Here is a 19,962-nt window from a genome sequence, read left to right as displayed (position 1 = left end):
CGGCATTTTCGTTCTCGCCATGAGCCAGCTGGACGTTGGTGTCATCGTCGGACACCCGCATTTCACAACCCTGAATCAATGGCAAGACAAGCAACGCATTGACGGGGCCCATGGCAGTGTGATCTCTCAACCTTCGTGTGGGAGACTCCGGCAGTACATATTACGGTATTTGGAATATCACAGTACGACTTTCTCATTCATTAACATTTCGAGCAGATTCACTGTCATTCGTTATCGCTATCGAGAGAATGCGCCTCTTCCAAAGAAGTCGGGGACCATAATAGAAAGGTTCGGAGGGTTCATGACTGGGTTATACAGGTCAAGAGGCTCTTAAGGCAGCGATTACAAAGGCTATCTAAACCAGTCGACGCCCTGTGAAAGGTTCTGTCTTCAGCCACCCACAGCATGCCATCTATTTCCAGAACTTTGCGGAACCGCCACCAATGGTCATCAGACTCTCTCTACTATACAGACAACTATTAACGAATTAGAATCGCTGGAAAAGACACTCGAGTAGTCAAAAAGAGTAAATTGAAGTCGATCTTGTTGCGCGAATGGCCCTGCCAAAGCGCTCTCTATAGAGATATCGAACACTCCTATTCCTGCGCCATTTAGCGTTTTAAAGTTGCCGCAGAGAAATCCGCTATCATGGCAGGCTACCCTGCCACACTGGGATGGACATCATCATTGTAGTTGGCAAGCTGCTCGTTTCGGAAAGTCCAGCGCGCTTCGATCATGTGTAAGAATGCTATATTGGCTGTTGCATTCTGACATTCCGGCGTCCTAACAAGTTTCGGTTCAGGTTTCGTGTCCAAACACGCGATTTTCCATGACATCGAAATACTCGTCGCTTGTAAATCCGACGTCCACAGTTTCAGCCTGACCTATCGTGCTCGTATGGTGTTTTGCATGTTTTGCATGTTTGCGGTGTTTGCTTCCTAAAACTCCCCCCGCGCCGAGTTTGGACCTCCACCTCTCTCCATCTCTCTCCATCTCCATGTGCATCTCCCCGCCAGCAACGTCACTCACGGTCGTCTTTTCTTCGGCAACGAGGAGTATGAATCAAAGCTAGGCATGACAACAACCTAGTTTATCTACTTGTTTCGGGAGTGCAAACTGGCTCAGGCTGCGTGGGCTACACCCAGCCTCCCAGCATGCGCTCCCCTCCCCAACATGCCGCGATCGAGCTCGAAGACTTGGCAACGTCCCCATCGGAAAGGCTTTTGCGTTGGGGGGCCGCCGAACCGCTCCTATCCCCATCGGACAGCCGTGTTGGGTCTCCGCCTGAGACTACGACTGCGCCCGGATTCGTCAAATCCAGGGCTGCTCGCCTGCTCTCCAAGCTGCGGACGGAATCAGAGCCCGGCCTCACAAACGCTCAATTGATGCTCACCAATCATGACCTGAGACCAGTTGAAGCACAGCGACGCCAGTGGACAGCTTGGAGTTTTGTCGGTACGAAATTCCGCGGGCCGCTATGGTTCTTGCTCTTACTGATATGGGCTCGCCAGCCTTCTGGATCGCTGATGCGTTCAACATCAACACCTGGATGATTGCTTCAACCATGCTGACCTCCGGCCTTGCGTGGTGGCACGCATTAATATGTATTCTGATTGGGTACTCCATTTCTGCCATGCTGGTCTGTTTGACCGGGCGAATAGGAGCCACCTACCACATCTCCTTTCCTGTCGTTTCTCGTGCATCCTTTGGCATCTGGGGATCGCTGTGGCCGGTCTTCAATCGAGCCGCGATGGCCTGTGTCTGGTACGGCGTGCAAGCTTGGATTGGTGGTCAGTGCATCACTTTGATGATCCGATCCATCTGGCCCTCCTTCTACACGCTGCATAATAGCATCCCCCATTCGGGAACCAACACGAGGGACTTTGTGGGTTTCTTCATTTTCTGGGTTGCATCTCTTCCGGCCATCTGGCTCCCCGTGCACAAGATTCGCTATCTCTTCGTGGTCAAATCTTACTTTGTACCGGTAGCGGGACTTTCTCTCTTTGCTTGGGCGGTCGGCCGGGCACATGGCATGGGCCCGATCGTGACAAAACCGGCGACGGCCTCGGGTTCTACGCTTGCGAGGGAGTGGTTAGTTGGCATCATGAGCGCGATTGCCAACTTCGCGACGGTGATCGTCAATAATCCCGATTTCTCTCGTTTCGCCAGAACGCCGCGAGACGCCTTCTGGACGCAGTTTTTCACCATCCCCATAGGGTTTGTTGTGACGTCTTTCGTGGGTATTGTTGTGTCCTCCTCGTCAAAGGTCATTTACGGTACAGCCATTTGGAACCCCCTGGATCTCCTCTCTCAATTTCTCCTCGACGACGCTACATCAGCTGAGAGATTCGGCGTCTTCATTATTGCGCTGGCGTTTGCCCTCGCCCAACTTGGAACGAATATTGCGGCGAACAGTGTTTCCGCAGGAACAGATATGGCAGCCTTGCTACCCAAATACCTCAATATCCGCCGGGGAGGCTACATCTGTGCAATCGTCGGTCTCTGCATGTGGTAAGGCTCGACCCTGACCGGCACCTTGGCCAAGACGATCTCTTCGTATGCTAACGGCAAATCAGCCCGTGGAACTTATTGAAGAGCTCGAACCATTTCACGACATATCTGTCGGCGTACAGCGTCTTCCTGTCTTCCATTGCGGGCGTCATCATCTGCGACTACTATCTCGTGCGCAAGGGATATTACTCGCTGAGAAATCTGTACTCGGCTCGGGCAGGATCTCCGTATTACTACCATCTCGGCATATCATGGCGGGCATATACTTCGTACATATGCGGCGTTCTCATCAATATTGTTGGATTTGCCGGCGCGATTGGAGCTAAAGTGCGTACAATTCCTATCCGTGCTCGTGTGCCATGTTTCCTCCAATTCAAAGTATGAAAAACGAAAAACGAACTGACTCATCTCATTTGTCAAAAAGGTGCCTATTGGGGCGAACTATATCTATAGAGTAGACTTCTTCGCGGGATTCCTGGTCTCCTCAATCGTGTACTACCTCTTGTGTTGGCTCAAACCCGTCCCCGCAACAAGCTCGGTGTGGTGCGAGAAGGGCGATGAAGCCGATAACCGGTTCAGCGTCATCAATCCACTGCTCGGTGAGGGACTTGACGAAGAGATGTCCACCGAAATAACACGTACAGATGGCCGTGCAGGTAGCGAGAAGGTCATGGAGGACGAGGACAAGTAGGACAAAACCGGCCCTTGTGCCCCGAGTCTGCCACTCACCATCCATAACTCCGGCGCAGGCGATGCTTTAGCGATCGGAAAATGCAGTATTCGCGTGACACCGCCTAATCAACTCAGTTGGGGAAGCCTTTTATGTAGGCACTGCCACTGGTTGAGGCCCTGGACTGTTGCTCACGAATGTTCTGCAGGACTAGCTAACAGCTGCGGCCCCTTGCATGCCAACCTCAGACACTTCTGACTCACCAAAAGCGCCACAGCCGTCGAAATTTGGCTTTGGGCAAACAAGGCGTGCTCATGTCGGTCGGAATTGCTCTCGGGTACGGCCGTTATCAACAACTCCTTGGGCCATAACTACTCTCCGAAGAGCGTCGTAGTCTAGACGGTGGTCATTCTTCAAGCTAGGAAACCTCAAGCCAGAGGAGAGTCGCCGACAACACCGAATGGACGCAACCTAGCATACAGCTGAGCTGGAAATGCATGGAGCCAAAACACACGGGGCCTGCGGTAACTGGACGGAGAATTCTGTGGCTTCTACTAGGCTTTCAGCCATGTTTGCGCAGAACTAGGCATAAGTATTGGGCACCGCTTGCATCCTTGTTGGCCATCAATTATCTTCATCTCGCACCAGGTTCTCCTACTTCCTCGGACTCCAAAAACTGTTGAGCTGAACAGCTGTGATTGGCAATGCCAGCAAAAACATGTCCGCGCCTACGCTGCCTGATGTGGAAACAAGCTCCAGCCCCGACGTGCAACAAGCATGCCAAGATGTCGGTCTATCCCAGGTTGCTGACCAGGAACTCGCGCCTGTCCAGGATCCCCCGTCTCACCTGCTGGCTCAAGTCCTCCCAAATGGAAGACAGCCGCACCTATCACCTGACAACATGATTCCGATTCGGCGCCAGGCCCACAACCAGACATCAGCCGAAAGCCCCAAGGGTGTGATGCACACTGAGACTACTATCCCACCAACAGATCCGGCTGATAAACTGCTCCATCGCCCTTCAGTCAATATCGAGTCTCATCAACGTGTACGTCAATTCTCTCATCAAGCCAACCGCCAGTCCACGATAGATTTCGATCAACCCCAGATCGCTACGCGCGTCGGTAGACCTACAGGAAAGAACCAAGATGGAGATCTCGAGAAAAACGCAGCGTACGCTCTGCCTGCGCCAGAAGAAAATTTGTTCAGTGAACCCTCCTTAAACGTTGTTGACGTGCCACTTGACGGTAGCGAAGCTACCCTCGAACTTCTCGTGAATGATGCAGCAGAAGGCATCGACACATCATTGCGAGCTCTGAGGCAGCATCCAGAGAATGTCGCAAGAATCTTTGACTTCACCCCTCACATGGAACTGTATAAGAACCCAATTCAGCAAAGTTTGATCAGGCATTTCGACGACGCATACTGCAGTCCCCATGTCGACTTGAGCTTGATGGTCTCGGACCTCGACTCCTACTACGGGTCCAATGTCCTTGGAGCCGACATTGATGCCATAAGCTCTCAGCTAAATCAAAGTTTGACCTCCCTCAAGTTGCACAAAATCTGGGCGCGGACCACACTCAGACTGAGTGACGCTAGCTATGAGCTCGAATTCGCAAATTCTTCCTTCTGTTGTGTTGAAGTCGGGGGAAATCGTCTCCTGGGTACGGTCTCCTGCCTTCACGTTGTTCGCTGTCATAGACTAACGCTGCGCAGTTAGTGTCGTGAATCATAGCAGGGCATCTGTTGCGTCTGCACCCCGAATTGACATGTCCATTTGCAAAAATTCCCGCCTTAGTGACCGTCTTCTATCCCGCGAAGCTTGGGCCAATCTTCCGACGGGCGCCCCGAAGATATGTGCAGCGGCCCTCACACTAGATTTTCTCCTCATGGATGTATACATGCAACCCGCGAGCTCCTTTAATGGTCTTTGGTTGTTAGTCCCGCCGGAATCCCAGCGCATTCAAACTTACCATATGCTCTCAAATATTCGTCACAAAAACAGCAGTATTCCCCAGGGAGAAGACTCGGAAATCACTCTCCAGTTTGAAGAATGCGAGGAGATTTTGCAAGAAGTGCAACACGTTACGGAGGCGGTTCTATTCCTCCTCGCAGCTCTCAACCTGGCCTCCTCGTCTTCTCCCAGCCAGCCAAACTTCGAGAGTCTCCACGGACTGCGATATCTGAGGCTCAGAGAGACATGCTCACAGCGCCGCCTGAATTGCGAGCGGAGAATCGAGCGGATCAATCGGACTCTGGAAACGCGGAACAAACTTCTGAACATCCATGAGTCTACGAGCGTGAAGAGATTGACCATCCTCGCGGCGGTGTTTCTCCCTGCCTCCCTGGCTTCGTCCTTTCTCAGCATGTCGCAACGGTTTCACGAGCTCGATCTCATCCTCTTCGACTGGCTGGGCGTCTTCGTCCTCGTTAGCTCGGTAACCATCGTCCTGTACTTTGCCGTTAAGGTGATATTGCACGTCAAATCGAAAACCCGCCTAGCATACTGGTCGCCAGCGGCTCTCTGGGCGTTCGACCGCGAGCCTTGGCTGAGAATAGTGGCACCTTTCCAACTCTTGGTTTACCTCCTCATCTGGGCCGTTGTCCTGGCCTGTTTTGTGTTGGGCATGTTTCGGAGCCCCAGCCTTGGTGGTAAAGTTTTGGGCTATGGGATTGCCGGTGTCTTGGGTTTCGTTGTCCTTAGCGTGATAGCCTTTTTTCTTATCCCTTTCACGGGTTTATTGGATGGTGACTGAGAATAACTAAGTGATGCTCGGGGGCGCTGTTCTCAATCGTACGTACCCTTGGGGAAGCCAACAAACCCGAGTAGTATTTATCTGCGAAGGAGCCAAGGAGAATAGACGATGACCGAATCCGACGGCGTCCCCTCGCCTAATACACCTGCTTACTTACCCACGTCCCCATGCGTAAGTTATCCGTCGATATCTGAGGAAAGCGGGCGAGCGGCTTTGTCATATGAAAGAGAAAGGGAGAGAGCAAGACGGAAGAGGCTCAGACTCTATGCGGATGTATCCATGGGACGTATGGTATATGTGATGAATATGATGGACGAGGATAATAAAGACGGCGATAGATCATGGGTCGTGGCAACGGATCGACCGACCGAAGCAGCCTCCGGATGGGAAACCGAGACACCCACCACACGTTGGTAAAGCTATATCAACGCCACCACCACAGCCAGCATCGTCATCATCATGCGTCAAAAAAACAACAAACGTCAACATGAATCATCCGGATGGATATCCACGTTAAATGCAAATGCAAACGTCAAGGTCAACGCCAGTGTCGATGCCCATATAGTGTCCTTTCACGGACACACACACGCGCGCATACGGTGTCAACTATCGTCCAACCCCTTCGCCCGTTTTTTGGCCGAGAGCATCTCCCAGCCCGTGGCGTACTTGCCACCGGTGCCCTGCTTGCGGCGGTTGCCCATCTCCTGGCTCTCTTCGATGTCGCGCACGGCGGCAAACAGGTCGTAGACGATCTTCTCGTTGACAACGCTGTCGCCCTGGTACTCCGGGTGGCGGCGGGTGAACTCGCGGATCCACTTGGCGGCCGTCCACAGCGTGCCGTTGGCGCGCTTGCGGATCAGGTCCAAGTACACAGCCAGGTGGCAGCGCGTGTCGACGTCGATGTTGACGCTGTCCAGGTACGACTCGACCAGCGGGATCAGGCCGGGGAAGCCGTCGCATCCGGCGCCGCCGCCGTTGATGACCTCGTTGATCGTCATTAGCGTGTATTCCTCTTCCACGGGCCCAAATGACGCTTCGTCAGTCTCTGCTGGTGCTGACGCACGTCCTGTTGACTCGTTCGGGGTCTCCTGCTGCCGCTCTCGCGGTGTGGATACCCCACTTGACGGCGGCTCGCTGATCCCGTTCAACACTGGCGACGGTTTCTTCTTCGGAAACGGGTCTTTTCGAAACCAAAATTTCTCCGTCATGACCGCGTCCCGGATGTGCGCAGTCTCCATGTTCTCCGTCGTGCGCGGGATTGGAATGTAGAAGTTGAGGTCGAAGCTCAAAATGGCACGGGTGATGAGAACGATAAAAATGGCGAAGGCCGCGTTTTCAAAGTCGGTGATTTGGATCTCCATGCTCCGGAACTCGACGCGCCAGCCGATATCCGCGTCTGGAGGGGGCGGCTTGAACCGCATGTGCTGCCAGTTCGTACTCTGGATGTTTTCGAAGTGGTTCGAGCCCTCCGGATCGAGGGCTTCCAAGTCCTCGGCGAAAATGACGATTGGGTCGCGAATGAAGAGGTGCGCGAAGTGCGTCGCTAGAAGTTCGTCCATGCCTCCAGCCAGCAGCTTCTGTTTCAGTTCTTCGTTCACGACCAGGTCAGGGTCCATATATTCAGGTCGCAGGCGCGGATCCTCGGCGATGTATGTGCTGTTGCTGGCATATCGGGATTTCGGTATTCGCCACCGATCGTTTTTCAGGGGCACCTCGCCGAGTTCTTCGGCGGTGCGGTCGTCGACAGCTCGAGAGATTTGGTTCCATCGGACGTCCGTGTCAACCAGGAAGCCCTTGTATATCGGAGTGGCAGCAGTCAGTGCCAACATAATGGGACCAAGTGGAGACAGCTGGTCGTAGAGGGTTCGTCCTTCACGGATATTCTTCGCCTGAAACGTGATCTGCAAGCAGCAGCTACCCATCCCAAAAGCCATGGCATCCATGTAGACACAGTCCTGCTTGACAGCGCCATTGCGGACGTCGTCGTCTTCGGGCCATTTATGCAGGTCGTAATTGACCGTTGGATCGTTAAAAGGAGACGGGGTGTTTTTATCCTTGAAAACAGGGACGTTGAGTTCTACCTTTCTCCCCCTCCGTGAGCGGATGTTGGCCGCCAATGTGGGGAACCGAATGTGAGGGTTGGCGATCTCATCCGGGACGAACTGTGACCGCAAGGCTGGGCCGGAAGGAGGATAATCGGGCTTGATAGAGTCGGGCAATCCAAGGCGAGGAAATGTTGTGAGTGTAATTGGGAATTGATCGGATTCCATATGGTTGGTAGCAATTTCACGCCGGAGCCTCATGTCGTACTCGACGTCGAGTAAATCTTTGAAGTCGATACCCCATGGCTTCCCAGGGGTCGCTTCGAGCATGAAGCGACCGAACTCAGGATGGAAGGTCGGCAGGGCACCGCTTCGACTAGGAACCAGGAGTCAATGGAGCAAGACCAACAGCGGGCAAGTATCGGGATTGCATGAAGTACTCACATAACACCATCTTGTAAATCGGGGACGACAGTGTCTTTCTCCGACAGAGCCTCATCTTTCGCGAGAGCTTTGAGGACATCAGCCTGGCACAGCGACAGCCGCACCTTTTGATGTTCTTCGTCGATCGCAACAACGAGGTACTCGACCTGTAGGTGGCAGGGAGACGTGTTTAGTAATACGGACGGAAATCCGGCCGAAGGGGGGAAGCCATACCTCGTCCCCCCAGAGGAGGGCATCACGCTCTTTACCCTTGGCCTTGCGCCATATTGCGAGCAATTGCTTGGACGGGTATCAGTAGGTAGAAACAAGGAGTGATGTAGATTACCGGCACGTTCTGGCCTCCCTTACCTCGATACCCCATTCCCGGACCTGGTTCGCGGCCTTTTTGGCGTCTGGCCAATCCAAGGCCGTCCCTAAGACTCTGCATCGCGTGAATAAAAATGGCCTTTAGGGAGAGGGGGGTAGTGGAGGGGGAATCGGATCAAGATATTTTGGTACCTACAAAAGACCCATATTGGGGGAAAAAACAATAAGACAAGTATAGTTTTCAAATGTAACAATGGCTACTTTTGGAAAGTTGCGCCGTAATAGAAGGGCCCGGAGAGGGGCAAAAAAAAAGAATCAGAAGGGAGTGAGAGGATTCAAAAGATGGGAACGATCAACCCCCGAAGTTTTTTCGACTCTCTATAGTGAACAGCCGTGCGATGGTGCCACTTTCCGGGCCATCTAGGGGAGACACATGGCGGACCTCAAGAGGAAAAAAGCTATTGTCAAATTGTCGACCCTATCTTTTTTTTCTCCCCAATGGGAAAGTTGAATAGATGATGTATTTTTTTCCTTTCGAGAATGGAAAAAGGCTCCGGATTTGCCGAAATGGAACGATGGGCGGCCAAACCCCTCGTACCGGTTGTGACGTTTTCTTATGCAATTTTTTTTTTCCCTTGTCAGGGCGCAGTGATGAGAACGGCAGAGTTCGGGCGGGAACAGCCGCAATGTGGGAGAGGGAGGAAAGACTTTTGGCTAGGTGGGTTCTGGCAGTGCGAGCCTCGCCTCGTGGGGTTGAACTGGCAAAGAGCAGAAAGGCTGTATCAGGATGGAGAGACGACGGCAATTGAGATGGTCTCCATATTATTTACAACTTGGAGGTGGGAGATCTCGCGTGGGCCATCTCACACACTTTGAGGGTGGGATGGATGGCGAGATCAAGGTCAGAAGGAGGGACGTCGTACTGGCCGCCGTGGAGCCTGCAGAGATTTGCAATTAGTCATCATCAACTTGTCCGTGAGGTATTGGAAGGGGATTGGGATGCTAGAGAGCAACAACTTGAAGCATTCCTCCATGGTGCCGCTGGGCGCGCCGGTGATATCCGCGGAAACGGACTGTGTAATGCCACACCTGTCAGCTCAACCGCATGGTGCTTAGACCAACTGCTGTACATACGTGCGTATAGCGTGGGGGCATTCGTATGGCGGGCTGCATATCATTTCACCATGTCAAGAAGTACATGTATATCGCGAGGTGAAGACTTATACGCAGGGAGAAAGCTGGAGGTTGCCAACCGCATCACGTGATATCACAACTCCTCCAGACAGAGAGCACAAGAACACCCACGAAAACGGCCTTGTCTTGGATCGCAGCTTGTATTCCTTTTCGGTCGGGTCAGTAATTCCCATACTAGCTGTAAATGCTACAGCACGCTGAGAAAGTCCCAAATGTGCAGTCTCGGAACATCTTTTCTGGTCGTAGCCATGTGCGTTATCCCTCCGCCTGTAGACGCCTTCGAGAGACCATCACCAGGGAATTCTTTCCCATATATACAGCCGAGGCCCCCTTATGAGTCTCGAATTCAATTTATTTTCCTTGTGCTCGAAACACTCTCTCCCTCTAATTGTCCGCCGCCGCCTTGGCCGCCCGTAACTCGTCCATCTTCGCAACCCGCTTCTTGAACTCCTCGTACTGGCATTTCTCGTAGCTGTGTCGCTCGGTCTGCCGGCCGCGAAAAAAAGGGAAGAAAGCGCTCGTTAGCATATGTCATCATTCAAACTCTAGCGCCCATTCCCATAGATATCTTTCGTATTGATAGCAGAGGACAAAAACCCACCTCACACTTCCAGGGCAGGTACCACGTCTCGTGTCGGCATTTGTTGAGGGGTATCAGGAGGTTTGCGCAGCTGTCACGGTAGGCGAGGGGAAGCCGGGCTTCAGACATTGCTTGTCGGGACGCAGGAGCTGCAGCAGAAGCAGAATGGGCTGACATTAGCTTTCATTCCGAGATGCTTTGACTGCTGCATTTGGGGTGAGGGAAGATGACGAAAGAGTCAGAGAAATGCGTACCGGAACCGTCTCCCAGGCCGATGGCCTCTTTGACCGTTTCTATGACCGCCATCTTGAAGGGCGAGCCTCACAGAGGGTGGAATTCGGGGTTGGTGGGAAAGGCACCGAGCTCTTTTGGCCTGCGATTGATCTGGAGTAGGAGCTGCCACTACAGTCGGGTAAAGTATTTCGCATCGGAGTGCATATTGTACTGCAGAGCAAAAGCTCCACCCCGTCCAACCCGAGTCGGCGGTTTTCATTTTCCTTATCACGTGATCTCGCGCTTCAGTCGTGGAACCGCCCAATCTAACTTAAGATAATCACGCCGTCCCCAGTGTGGCTTACAATTATCTCCTTGGTCTTTTCGTGGCTAGCTCAATGAGTACGCGCATCTGGTCGTTGCTCTAGAAGTGACCAATCACGCAGCCGGAAATCCCATAAGCCAACCCTCTACGGTGAGTACTGCTCCCAAATTTACTGCTCCCTTGAGTATATGTCGTGGGCTGAGTTTTTGTCGGGGAGCAATGACTCAAATCTCCTGTGCCTATCTATTCTCCAGAGAAGCCATTCTCTCTCGAGGAGATAAATACGTGCGAGCGACTTGACTTCTCCAGAATCCTACTCAAAGAGCAGCATCAAACATATATCCTCCACCTCGGACCAGACATCTCAGTCTAGAAGACAATTATTCGGGAATCCATTTGAGTAAATAAATTGAGATCGACTCGAAAGCCCGACACAATCACGAAAATGGCCATCACCGAATTCCAAGAGGTGAGTTTTCGCCCTTTCCTAATTGTTACACACCGTTCTTGTATATGCCATCCCTCTGACACACGACGTAAACGAAAAGAGAGTCTACACCCACCTCGTCCTTATTCCCCCGGGTCGTGTAACCACATACGCTGCCCTCGCCCGCTCGCTGAACTCGAGCCCCCGCGCCGTCGGCGGAGCTCTTCGAAACAACCCTTACGCCCCGGAAGTCCCCTGTCATCGCGTGATTGCAAGCGACGGCTACGTGGGCGGATTCAAGGGTGATTGGGAAAAGGCACCCTCTGGAGTCAACCAGACCATGAAACTGAAGTTGCTGAAGGACGAGGGCGTCGAGTTTACCGACGAGGGCAAGCTGATCGCCAAGGGCGGCGGCAACATATGGTATGATGGCCCCTGGGACACCCAAAAGGGCAAGGCGACGTTGCAGATAACCATTGCGCAAAAGAACCGGGTACAAGTATGATTGTTGGCGTATTAATGTTGCTACCTCATTTGTATCTGTTATCAAAAGACCCGCGCAACTCTATTGCATGAATATGCCACTTTCATATTCAAAGCTTGTTTGATACGCCGAACCGGTCCAACAGAATCCGCCCAATGCTTACATGCAAAAGAGAAGCCAATCCATGTCCACAACCTTTCCTTTAGACGGCCGGCTCTATTTGCCTCACTCCTCCCCGGCACAAATCAACTCCGTGCCATCATTCGCAGATTTACAACAAAGTAGCGCCAAACAGCGTGAACATTGCAACGAGAGCACCGCACACCAGAGGAGCGAACGACATTTCGGGGACCATGACGGAAACGGCTGCATTGCTGGTTCCACTGCTGGTGCCAGAGCCGCCGGTCTGGCTAGGAGCTCCGCTGCCTGCGGTGGCGGTTCCAGTAGAAGCACCACCGGCATTCTGAGAGCCAGCACCAGAGAGACCAGGTCCTGTGCCGGCGCCTTGAGTCATGTACTTCTGCGCACCGTCAGGGATGGCAGGGAGAGAATCATCCTTGACAAGCCAGTTGGGTGACGAGTAAGCAGGGCAACCAGATGCGCCGCCAGTCGAGTTGTAACCACCATCACCCTTAGGGTTAGGGTTGCTGGCGTATTGCTTTTGAAGGGTACCGAAATCAGGCAATTCGTCAACGGAGTTGCCATTGATCTCGACAAGGCCGTAGTTGCTCGCTTCCTGGGAATACTCGTAGACCAAGCCACCAGAGTAGACCGGGGTCATTTGGGAGCTGTAGAGAGCCACAACCTCGCCAAAGTCACGAGTGTTGGTGTTGCAGCCATACTCCGACAGGAAGATGGGGATACCATAGCCCGTGAAGTTCTTGACCTTCTGGTCCCAGCCAGAGACGGTGAAAGACGAAGGATCACACCAGGAATAGTCGTTAAAGGCGAAGAAATCCGAACGCTCATCGTCCGTGCCGCAGTTCATGTACTCGGCCATTTCCAAACGGTTCTCGGCCACATCGGCGGCAGAGTAGCCCACAGGGATGGTCCTGTAGCCTCGGTTTCGGATGTATTGTCTGATATCACGAGTGACAGCCTTGACGTACGGCGCAGCTGCGGAGGTCGAGGGGTCGTTGATGACTTCGTTGCCCGAGAAGAAGGCCAAGGTGTTGCTGTAACCTTGGAAGGCGTCAATCGTGGCAAAGACGCTCTGAAGATATACATCGTTGTAGGATGGGCCGGGGTCGGCTCGGTTCAAGGAATACTTGGGGGTATTGACGTCCAGGATCAGGTAGATGCCAGCATCTGCCAGAGCATTCATGCAGGTGTCATGGTTTGCCGTGTTGTCAACAGTATAGACTCGGATCGCGTTGATGCCCAACTTTTGAAACTCCGGGATGTCCCTCTGGCAGCCATCCTCGTCGGCGATTGGGTCAGCCACGTCCGAGGAACCACCGGGTTGATAGTCGACACCACGAATGTAAAATCGGTCGTTGCCGGCAAAAAAAGCTGTCACAGCGGTCAGTCACAGCAAAAAAATAACACGTAGGAGACACGTGAAAACGTACCATTTCCCTTGACCGAGACTGTCGGCAAGCTGCTTGCTCTTTTGACAGAAGCTGCAGACGCAGCACCTGCGCCCAAAGCGAGAGTAGCCAAAGTTGTAGTGCGCATGATGAAATCAAGGTGCTCTCCTTTCAATTTTGTGTCGAACAATTCAACCAAGAAGGTAGAAGAAAAAAGAACAGGGGTTGGGATCCAAGGGAGTGAGGAATTTCCCAACAGAAGACACTGGGTATTAGAAGTGAGTAGGAGATAGCGATGGAGGAGCGACACCTAAACGAAGTGGTGACGGCTCTTGCTTTTGGTATGAATGAGGGGGGGGGAAGGTGAAGAATGTCGAAGGGCAGGAAAAAGGAAGGGAAAAGATGCAGGTTCACAGCGTTGAAGAGGCACAATATTTTGAGGCAGGGATGGTTCAATTGAGTTGATGAATTGTCCGGTTTCCCCTGTCGCGCCTGTGCGGTGGTGGGGGTCGCCTCCCCCATTGATGTCCGCCAGCCCCTGTTAGATGCCTCTTAAGTGCCACCAGTGCCTGTTAGAGGCCCTCGTTAGAGGCGCCACCCTCGGCCTCCACCACTCACACGCCTTTCCCTCCATCCCTCTCCCTGCCCGCCCGCAAACGACTTGCAGATGAAGTTCCTTGGATCTGGCCACTTCCGTCTGGCGATGGGGCTCGATTGGCACATGTTTCGAATTGCGCACAAGGGGCACCCAGGGGGGTTTGTTAAGTTTGCTTTGATCACGACGGACACACGACCAACGACATTCGACCTTGCTGGTCATGTAATTCCGCTTCCAACCTCGACAAAGCAGGAGGTGGGTTTCTTGTGTCCGACGCTCAGGGTGGTTGTTTGATGATGCTCAATGATGAGACCGCTTGAGAAGGCCGCGTAGACAACAAGTTCAATGTGGTGTTATTATGCCCACGAACGGCCGATCTCGTCTCTGGCAAATTTCCAGCGCCCCCCCCGTTGAGCACTGCCACATTTATGGCCCGGAGCTTGTTTCAAGACGACTTGGTAGCCTCCAGATCTGTCTCAGGATGCCCTTAAAGAGTCACCAGCTTCTCTTCGGACCATGCTGATGATTTTCGAGATCGTCAATCGCTTTCGTGTCATTCGATATCGATAAAATCATTGGCATGGGTGCCCGGTATATGCCGTATGTTACTCCGTACTCCAGGGGAAACCGAATGTCTGGCCTCGAGGACAAGGACCACTTGGATATCCGTTAATTAAACAACACCCATGAAACTCCGGGCCTTTGACAAGTATATAATTCAGAGAAGAGTCGCAGATGTGCTGGTGAAAGGGTCGCCATTCTTTGTATTTTTCTCTCGTCTTGAGTTAGGCTCGAACTGTTCATGCAAGTGGTGCAAGTGTGCTCTGGGCATGTGTGATCGCTTTGATCAACAACACCGAGTGTTTCAGCTTCGCTCGTGCCAAGGACTGCCCCAAATACGAATATTCTTGTATCTCAGTGCTGACGATGCAGATGGACGTCGAACTGCATCCATATGATGAGCTGAAAAGAGGTCACGTGTGCGTCAGCGTGATGGGATTCAATGGAGTCAAGACATGAGAAAGATTACGAATTCCAGTTGGGCAACATTGACAAATCGAAGCCCAGTCTCTCTGGTGACAAGACACAATCTGATTAACGTCCTTACACATCTGGACACTATCTCAGTGCCGCACTACCTGTCTCCGTTGCGGTAGTCTCCGGTGCTTCAACTTCCATCCAAGTCGTTCTATCCTCGATGTTCCCAATATCCCTTTCATGTACACATTGTGTATTCCCTTCCTTGCCTACCAAAACTGAAAAGTCGACTTCCCAAGAGGAAGTGCTGAAACGCCCAAGGCTATGCCGTTGCAGATTGCTGATCAAAGGAGAGAAATGCCGGTGCCGTATCGTCGTTATGTACGCTGAAAATCCCACAATAAAAATTCACATCAGCCGCCAGGAAACCCATCGGCGGAACTTGCTTTTCCAAATGGACCGCCTCCAACTCTGTCTACAGTGCCAGGAAGAGGAATCCTCCCAGACCAGCAAATACAGAGGCGAGACCTCCCATTCTTATCGAAGAACCGCCATTCTGCAATCCGGGGCTGCCGGTGGTGGTTGCGGCACCGGCGGCGCCAGTGGCATCACCACTGTCTGTCACTGGCGCATTGACCACCACCACTGAGGTCGACGTTTGAACACTTCCGTCGCCGGCGGTTGTGTAGTAGAGCTGGGTGGACGTGCTGGGAGTGAAGTGGACACTCAAAGCAGAGGATGTGAGGGTCACCAGTCCACCCCCGACTGTGCTGAAAACGACAGCACCATCAGAAGTCTCGACGGGAGTGGCAGAGGGCGGGGCCGTCGGCGGCACCGTCACCGTGGTGGCTCCTGGTACGGTTGATGCGAAGATGGCAGACGACAGGATGGAAGAGACACTGGCTGCCCGGGAGCTTGATTCCGACGCAGCACTACTCTGTGCAGGAGTGGAGGGTGTCGTCGAGGCGGTAGTGGTCGAGTTGCTTGACTGCCTCTTCTTTGCCAAATGTACTAGCTTGCTCGCGATAACGGGATTCTCGGAGTGGACGTGCTCAATGGCTGCACGGTCCTTGCTGAAGACACCATCTTGGAATTTCGGGGAGAGGGAGTGGAGGACGGAATGCAGGGCCGCAGGATCGACGGTGTCGAGTAAAGATTGGAACGCGTCCCAGTTGATTAATGCATTGTCATCTTCTGGAACGTGGGCGGGCGAACTGAGCGCGCCCAGCAGCAGAGTGCTGAAAACGAAGGCGTTGCGCAGGCCGATCATGGCTGTCAATGGGAGGTGCAGGAAGCAGATGCGGCGAACCAAACGAGAGGTAAGTTCGTGGCAGGTGCAGTAGTGAACAGTGAGTGACGATGAGAAGTGGTACGAGTTGGAAGATGGCAGGAGAAATAAGAAGGCTGGTAGAGAGTGTGTGCTCAAGGCCTAGTTGGGCTTCGTCTGGCAGAGTGAGGAAGTTTCGGAGGTGCCAGTTGCAGTGTCCCAGTTAAGAGAGTTTTTCTGCCACTAGTGCCGCAGGGAAGGGAAAATCGTGGCTTGGTCGAGGGCCACCGAGCCACCCAGCGTTGAGTCCACAGGTTCGGGGAGGAGTGGATTTCCCTGTCTGTCCTCCTCTTCTCAGCGTGGGATCCCTGTCAGATCAGACGCGGGATATGCGAGTGTTCCGTGATGCGGTGGAGGACGAGTAGGAATCGAATGATTTCCTGGTGACTGGGTCCGGCTGAGGCAATAGCACACAATGAGGGATGAAGATTTTGCATATGCACTGTAACTGTATCCTTGAGGATGGTGGTGATAAAGAGGCTCAGAGCTGAAGCAAACCGGTAACAACAAGAGACAGCTGTTGGTGATGCGCACGTGGGCGATGCGAGACGTACGGAGCAGCAACTCCGTCCCCTCTGAAAAGTCGATGGCTAGCCGAGCACTACGCAGAACCAACCGGGTACCACTAAAAGCTCCCCATGCGATACGACTACCAGCCTGGGACTTTGTGCCCTAGGTAAGCTGCCAGTGGCTGGCCCAGTGCGCTCCAGGCGGTCATGGTACCCGGGCGGTGCCTGCTGAGCGGAAAGTCGGCATCAGAGCAACAAGCCACCACTATCAGGGCTCTGGCTCGGAGGCTGGTATCCGCCCGCTCTTCTTCTTCTCTGTCCGCCTATCTCAGTCCTTCACTCTTTTCTACGGAGAACATGCTTTTCTTATTTGTTTCCTGTGTAGCTGACAAGCTGGCCCAGATCACGCCTCTGCTAGATACAGCGGCTTCTCTCCTCCTCCTCTACCCCCGTCTGCGGCAGGTTTCATAAAGGAAGCTGGGCGTTTTTGCCACTTGCAGCGCACGAGTGGAACCTGGCCAAAGAACCTGCTTCCTCGACCCAGGGCTTTGCCTCAAACAGAGCAAATCATGATTCCGGTCTTCCACATCCGCCCTCCACATCGGGGTGGCCTCCTCCCGTTGTCACATCCACGGCCTTCGCTTGCGTCCTTGACCTGCTCCATGCACCATGCCCTGCGTCATGCTTCCCTCTTTCCTGCATCAGTGGCTTGACGGTGAAACGCCCGTCACGTTGAACTCCCTGTTTCGCCGGACGTTTCCTGCTAGAAGAATCGATGAATCTGTTATGTGGATTCGGGTGAAGTCATGACAACCATGATGACCGAGCACAGATGACTTGGATGCCCACAAGATATAAGACAGACTCAACCGACCGGCGATTTATTCTTCGTAGGTGTGTGCCTAACTGTTGGCGAGTAGAGTTATCTGGGCCGGGGTGGTTGTGTGCGGACAACGCATGCAAAACAACTTTGGCCTCGTCCATCCGATATGGCGAGCTGAGTGGTTGGTCTAGCCCGTCAGGTTTCTATTTCTGTCCAGAAACCCTGCGGATCATATAAGTTTGTGTGTGTCACCTTACCTGCAGGAGACTGGTCGGGATTGGCATCAACGTCTGGTACCTTGCATCGTCATCCCAAACCTGCAGAAACACTGAAGATGCTGGGCAAATCACGTCGCGTCTTCTGCCCTAACAGAAGGCCGTCCTCACGGAAAATCATGAGAGTTTGTTCGGGCGAGTCAGCGGCTCCTGTTGTCCTAATTGCAAAGCTTTCTTTCGCACCACCAATTATGACGCGCGTTTACCTCTTTTGCGACCACAGCCTACTCCGTCAACAGGGCAAACTTGAGCAAATCTCTCTCCTCTATCTGGTCTTTTTTTGCTATCAATTCCTCCATGTCCCAAGTGGCAGAGATCAGTCTTCCGCTCAGCCAGCCGAGATGCCTGATTTGTTTACTGAGAAACACACAGACTGCTCCAGAGAGATCAACGTCGTCGGTCATGTCTGTAGAAAAAAAAAATCAGTCATGCACAAGCTGAAGGGCGCTCGTTCAACCACTTACAGGGCAGAAACTCGTCCGGCGTGTTCCCGCGTGCCATCCTCGTCATCACTGCTCCCGGATGAAGGGCAAGGCTGACCAACCCTTCCCCGGAATACTGTTCATGGAGATACTCGACCAGGCGGATCTGGGCAAACTTGCTGACTGTGTAACCCGTGTTCGCAATGGGCCCTCGTCTGATGCAGCCTGCGATGGACCCGATGGCAATGAATCCTTTTGCTCCGGTTTCGGTCTGCATCAGTAAAGGAACAAAATAATGTGCGGCAAAGTAGGTGCCCAACGCATTGACTTCAAAGGCGTGTTGGACACATTCGGGATTTCCTTGGTCTATCTTTGTGGTGACTGGGCCGGCGTAGCCAGCGTTGAGGATCAGGATGTCCAATCGTCCGCACCGGGTTTTGACGTGCTCTGCCAAAGCTTGGACAGATGTCGCTTTCGAGACGTCGCACTCCACTATATCAACATGGCCAATAGGGTTGATCCGTCTTACTTCATCAGCCACGATCTCCAGGTCGCTGAGTGTTCGGGAGGATATGACCAGCCTGGCTGCCTTGGCCCGTGCAAAGCTGTAGGCGATATGCTCGCCTATTCCCGTAGATGCGCCGATGATGCAGACCGTGAATGACTCTTCTAGCCTCACGCTCGCAGGATCCAACGACGATGGGACAGACGTGTGGCGTGTCCTGGTGAAGCCGTCGACGGCCGCGACACGAGGGTCCATGCTGGATGTTGATGCTTCTAAGGAGCTGGCGTCGATAGGATCGTGTCTTTTTTTGTTATGTTTTGTGCCTTGCAGAGATATGGAGGATCGTGAGTACTCACTCTTATGTACAATTGCTATCCAGCTATTGATTGCCCATTATCTACCTACTCACCAAGACAAGGAACATAAATACCCTGGAGAAGCAAACCCAACCAAGCCCCGGAGAAATAATTCTCCGTGTAGATCTCCTCAAAAGGAAACCCGTAAAAACAGCCAAACGGTAAACCCAACGTCGTTCGTCCGAGCAATGTATGCTGAACGAATATGTAAGCCATAAATCTTTCATCCACATACACTTGAATTGTGGGTGAATGAACGGGTCTGTTCTACACAGTTCACCTCAATGAAATCGTGCCAGGTGACTGGTTGATTGATTAATTGGTTGACCGATCGGTCATCAGCGGCCCCGGCCTGGTTGCCTGGTGTTCTGTGCCGGGATGACGGACATGATTTGCAACGTTGCTCTCCTCTCTTCTCCATTACATCCATCCTTGGGTCGTCCACATGACACGGCATCAATGGCAATCACCCCGGCCCCATCGCTTATTTATGTTCAAGCCTTATTTCCTCTTCGCGTTGACTTCGGCGCACGTCGACCACCTGGGTGTTGGAGAGTCCTCAGGCGGAGGGCTGAGACGCGGTCGTGGTCGAACAAGGTTTCGCAGTGCTAGTGATTTCGAGTCAGGATGACCCTGCCTGGGTAGTACTGTGGTAAGGCTGTGGACTGGCGAACGGGACTGGGCTGCC

The 19,962-nt window shown here is 53.0% G+C and overlaps 8 protein-coding genes across 8 annotated transcripts; 3 read left to right on the top strand and 5 right to left on the bottom strand.

Annotated features, from left to right (window-relative positions):
• Positions 1-1,154: 1,154 nt before the first annotated feature.
• Positions 1,155-3,202, top strand: AYL99_10438 (hypothetical protein; the record flags this gene model as incomplete). Its single annotated transcript, XM_018841944.1, has 4 exons — positions 1,155-1,455; positions 1,512-2,511; positions 2,577-2,838; positions 2,936-3,202. The coding sequence occupies 4 exons, from the start codon at positions 1,155-1,157 to the stop codon at positions 3,200-3,202; spliced, it is 1,830 nt and encodes a 609-aa protein (XP_018688832.1).
• A 697-nt stretch (positions 3,203-3,899) lies between these two features.
• Positions 3,900-5,937, top strand: AYL99_10437 (hypothetical protein; the record flags this gene model as incomplete). The annotated part of the gene is made up of 2 exons (XM_018841943.1): positions 3,900-4,845; positions 4,898-5,937. The coding sequence occupies 2 exons, from the start codon at positions 3,900-3,902 to the stop codon at positions 5,935-5,937; spliced, it is 1,986 nt and encodes a 661-aa protein (XP_018688831.1).
• Positions 5,938-6,539: 602 nt separating this feature from the next.
• On the bottom strand, positions 6,540-8,936 carry AYL99_10436 (glutamate-cysteine ligase; the record flags this gene model as incomplete). Its single annotated transcript, XM_018841942.1, has 5 exons — positions 6,540-8,355; positions 8,424-8,569; positions 8,637-8,702; positions 8,772-8,844; positions 8,926-8,936. The coding sequence occupies 5 exons, from the start codon at positions 8,934-8,936 to the stop codon at positions 6,540-6,542; spliced, it is 2,112 nt and encodes a 703-aa protein (XP_018688830.1).
• A 1,371-nt stretch (positions 8,937-10,307) lies between these two features.
• AYL99_10435 (hypothetical protein) lies at positions 10,308-10,809 on the bottom strand (the record flags this gene model as incomplete). Its single annotated transcript, XM_018841941.1, has 3 exons — positions 10,308-10,409; positions 10,525-10,673; positions 10,758-10,809. The coding sequence occupies 3 exons, from the start codon at positions 10,807-10,809 to the stop codon at positions 10,308-10,310; spliced, it is 303 nt and encodes a 100-aa protein (XP_018688829.1).
• Positions 10,810-11,486: 677 nt separating this feature from the next.
• On the top strand, positions 11,487-11,973 carry AYL99_10434 (hypothetical protein; the record flags this gene model as incomplete). Its single annotated transcript, XM_018841940.1, has 2 exons — positions 11,487-11,510; positions 11,590-11,973. The coding sequence occupies 2 exons, from the start codon at positions 11,487-11,489 to the stop codon at positions 11,971-11,973; spliced, it is 408 nt and encodes a 135-aa protein (XP_018688828.1).
• Positions 11,974-12,223: 250 nt separating this feature from the next.
• Positions 12,224-13,629, bottom strand: AYL99_10433 (1,3-beta-glucanosyltransferase gel1; the record flags this gene model as incomplete). The annotated part of the gene is made up of 2 exons (XM_018841939.1): positions 12,224-13,464; positions 13,524-13,629. 2 exons carry the CDS (start codon positions 13,627-13,629, stop codon positions 12,224-12,226), a joined length of 1,347 nt encoding a protein of 448 aa, XP_018688827.1.
• Positions 13,630-15,532: 1,903 nt separating this feature from the next.
• On the bottom strand, positions 15,533-16,327 carry AYL99_10432 (hypothetical protein; the record flags this gene model as incomplete). The annotated part of the gene is made up of 1 exon (XM_018841938.1): positions 15,533-16,327. One exon carries the CDS (start codon positions 16,325-16,327, stop codon positions 15,533-15,535), a length of 795 nt encoding a protein of 264 aa, XP_018688826.1.
• A 1,888-nt stretch (positions 16,328-18,215) lies between these two features.
• On the bottom strand, positions 18,216-19,173 carry AYL99_10431 (hypothetical protein; the record flags this gene model as incomplete). Its single annotated transcript, XM_018841937.1, has 2 exons — positions 18,216-18,397; positions 18,456-19,173. 2 exons carry the CDS (start codon positions 19,171-19,173, stop codon positions 18,216-18,218), a joined length of 900 nt encoding a protein of 299 aa, XP_018688825.1.
• Positions 19,174-19,962: the final 789 nt, after the last annotated feature.

This window comes from Fonsecaea erecta, assembly GCF_001651985.1.
Source record: "Fonsecaea erecta strain CBS 125763 chromosome Unknown Scaff11, whole genome shotgun sequence".
In the NCBI taxonomy this organism is placed as follows: domain Eukaryota; kingdom Fungi; phylum Ascomycota; class Eurotiomycetes; order Chaetothyriales; family Herpotrichiellaceae; genus Fonsecaea; species Fonsecaea erecta.
The sequence above is the reverse complement of the archived record's forward strand: the minus strand, read 5'-3'. Positions and strand labels throughout refer to the sequence as shown.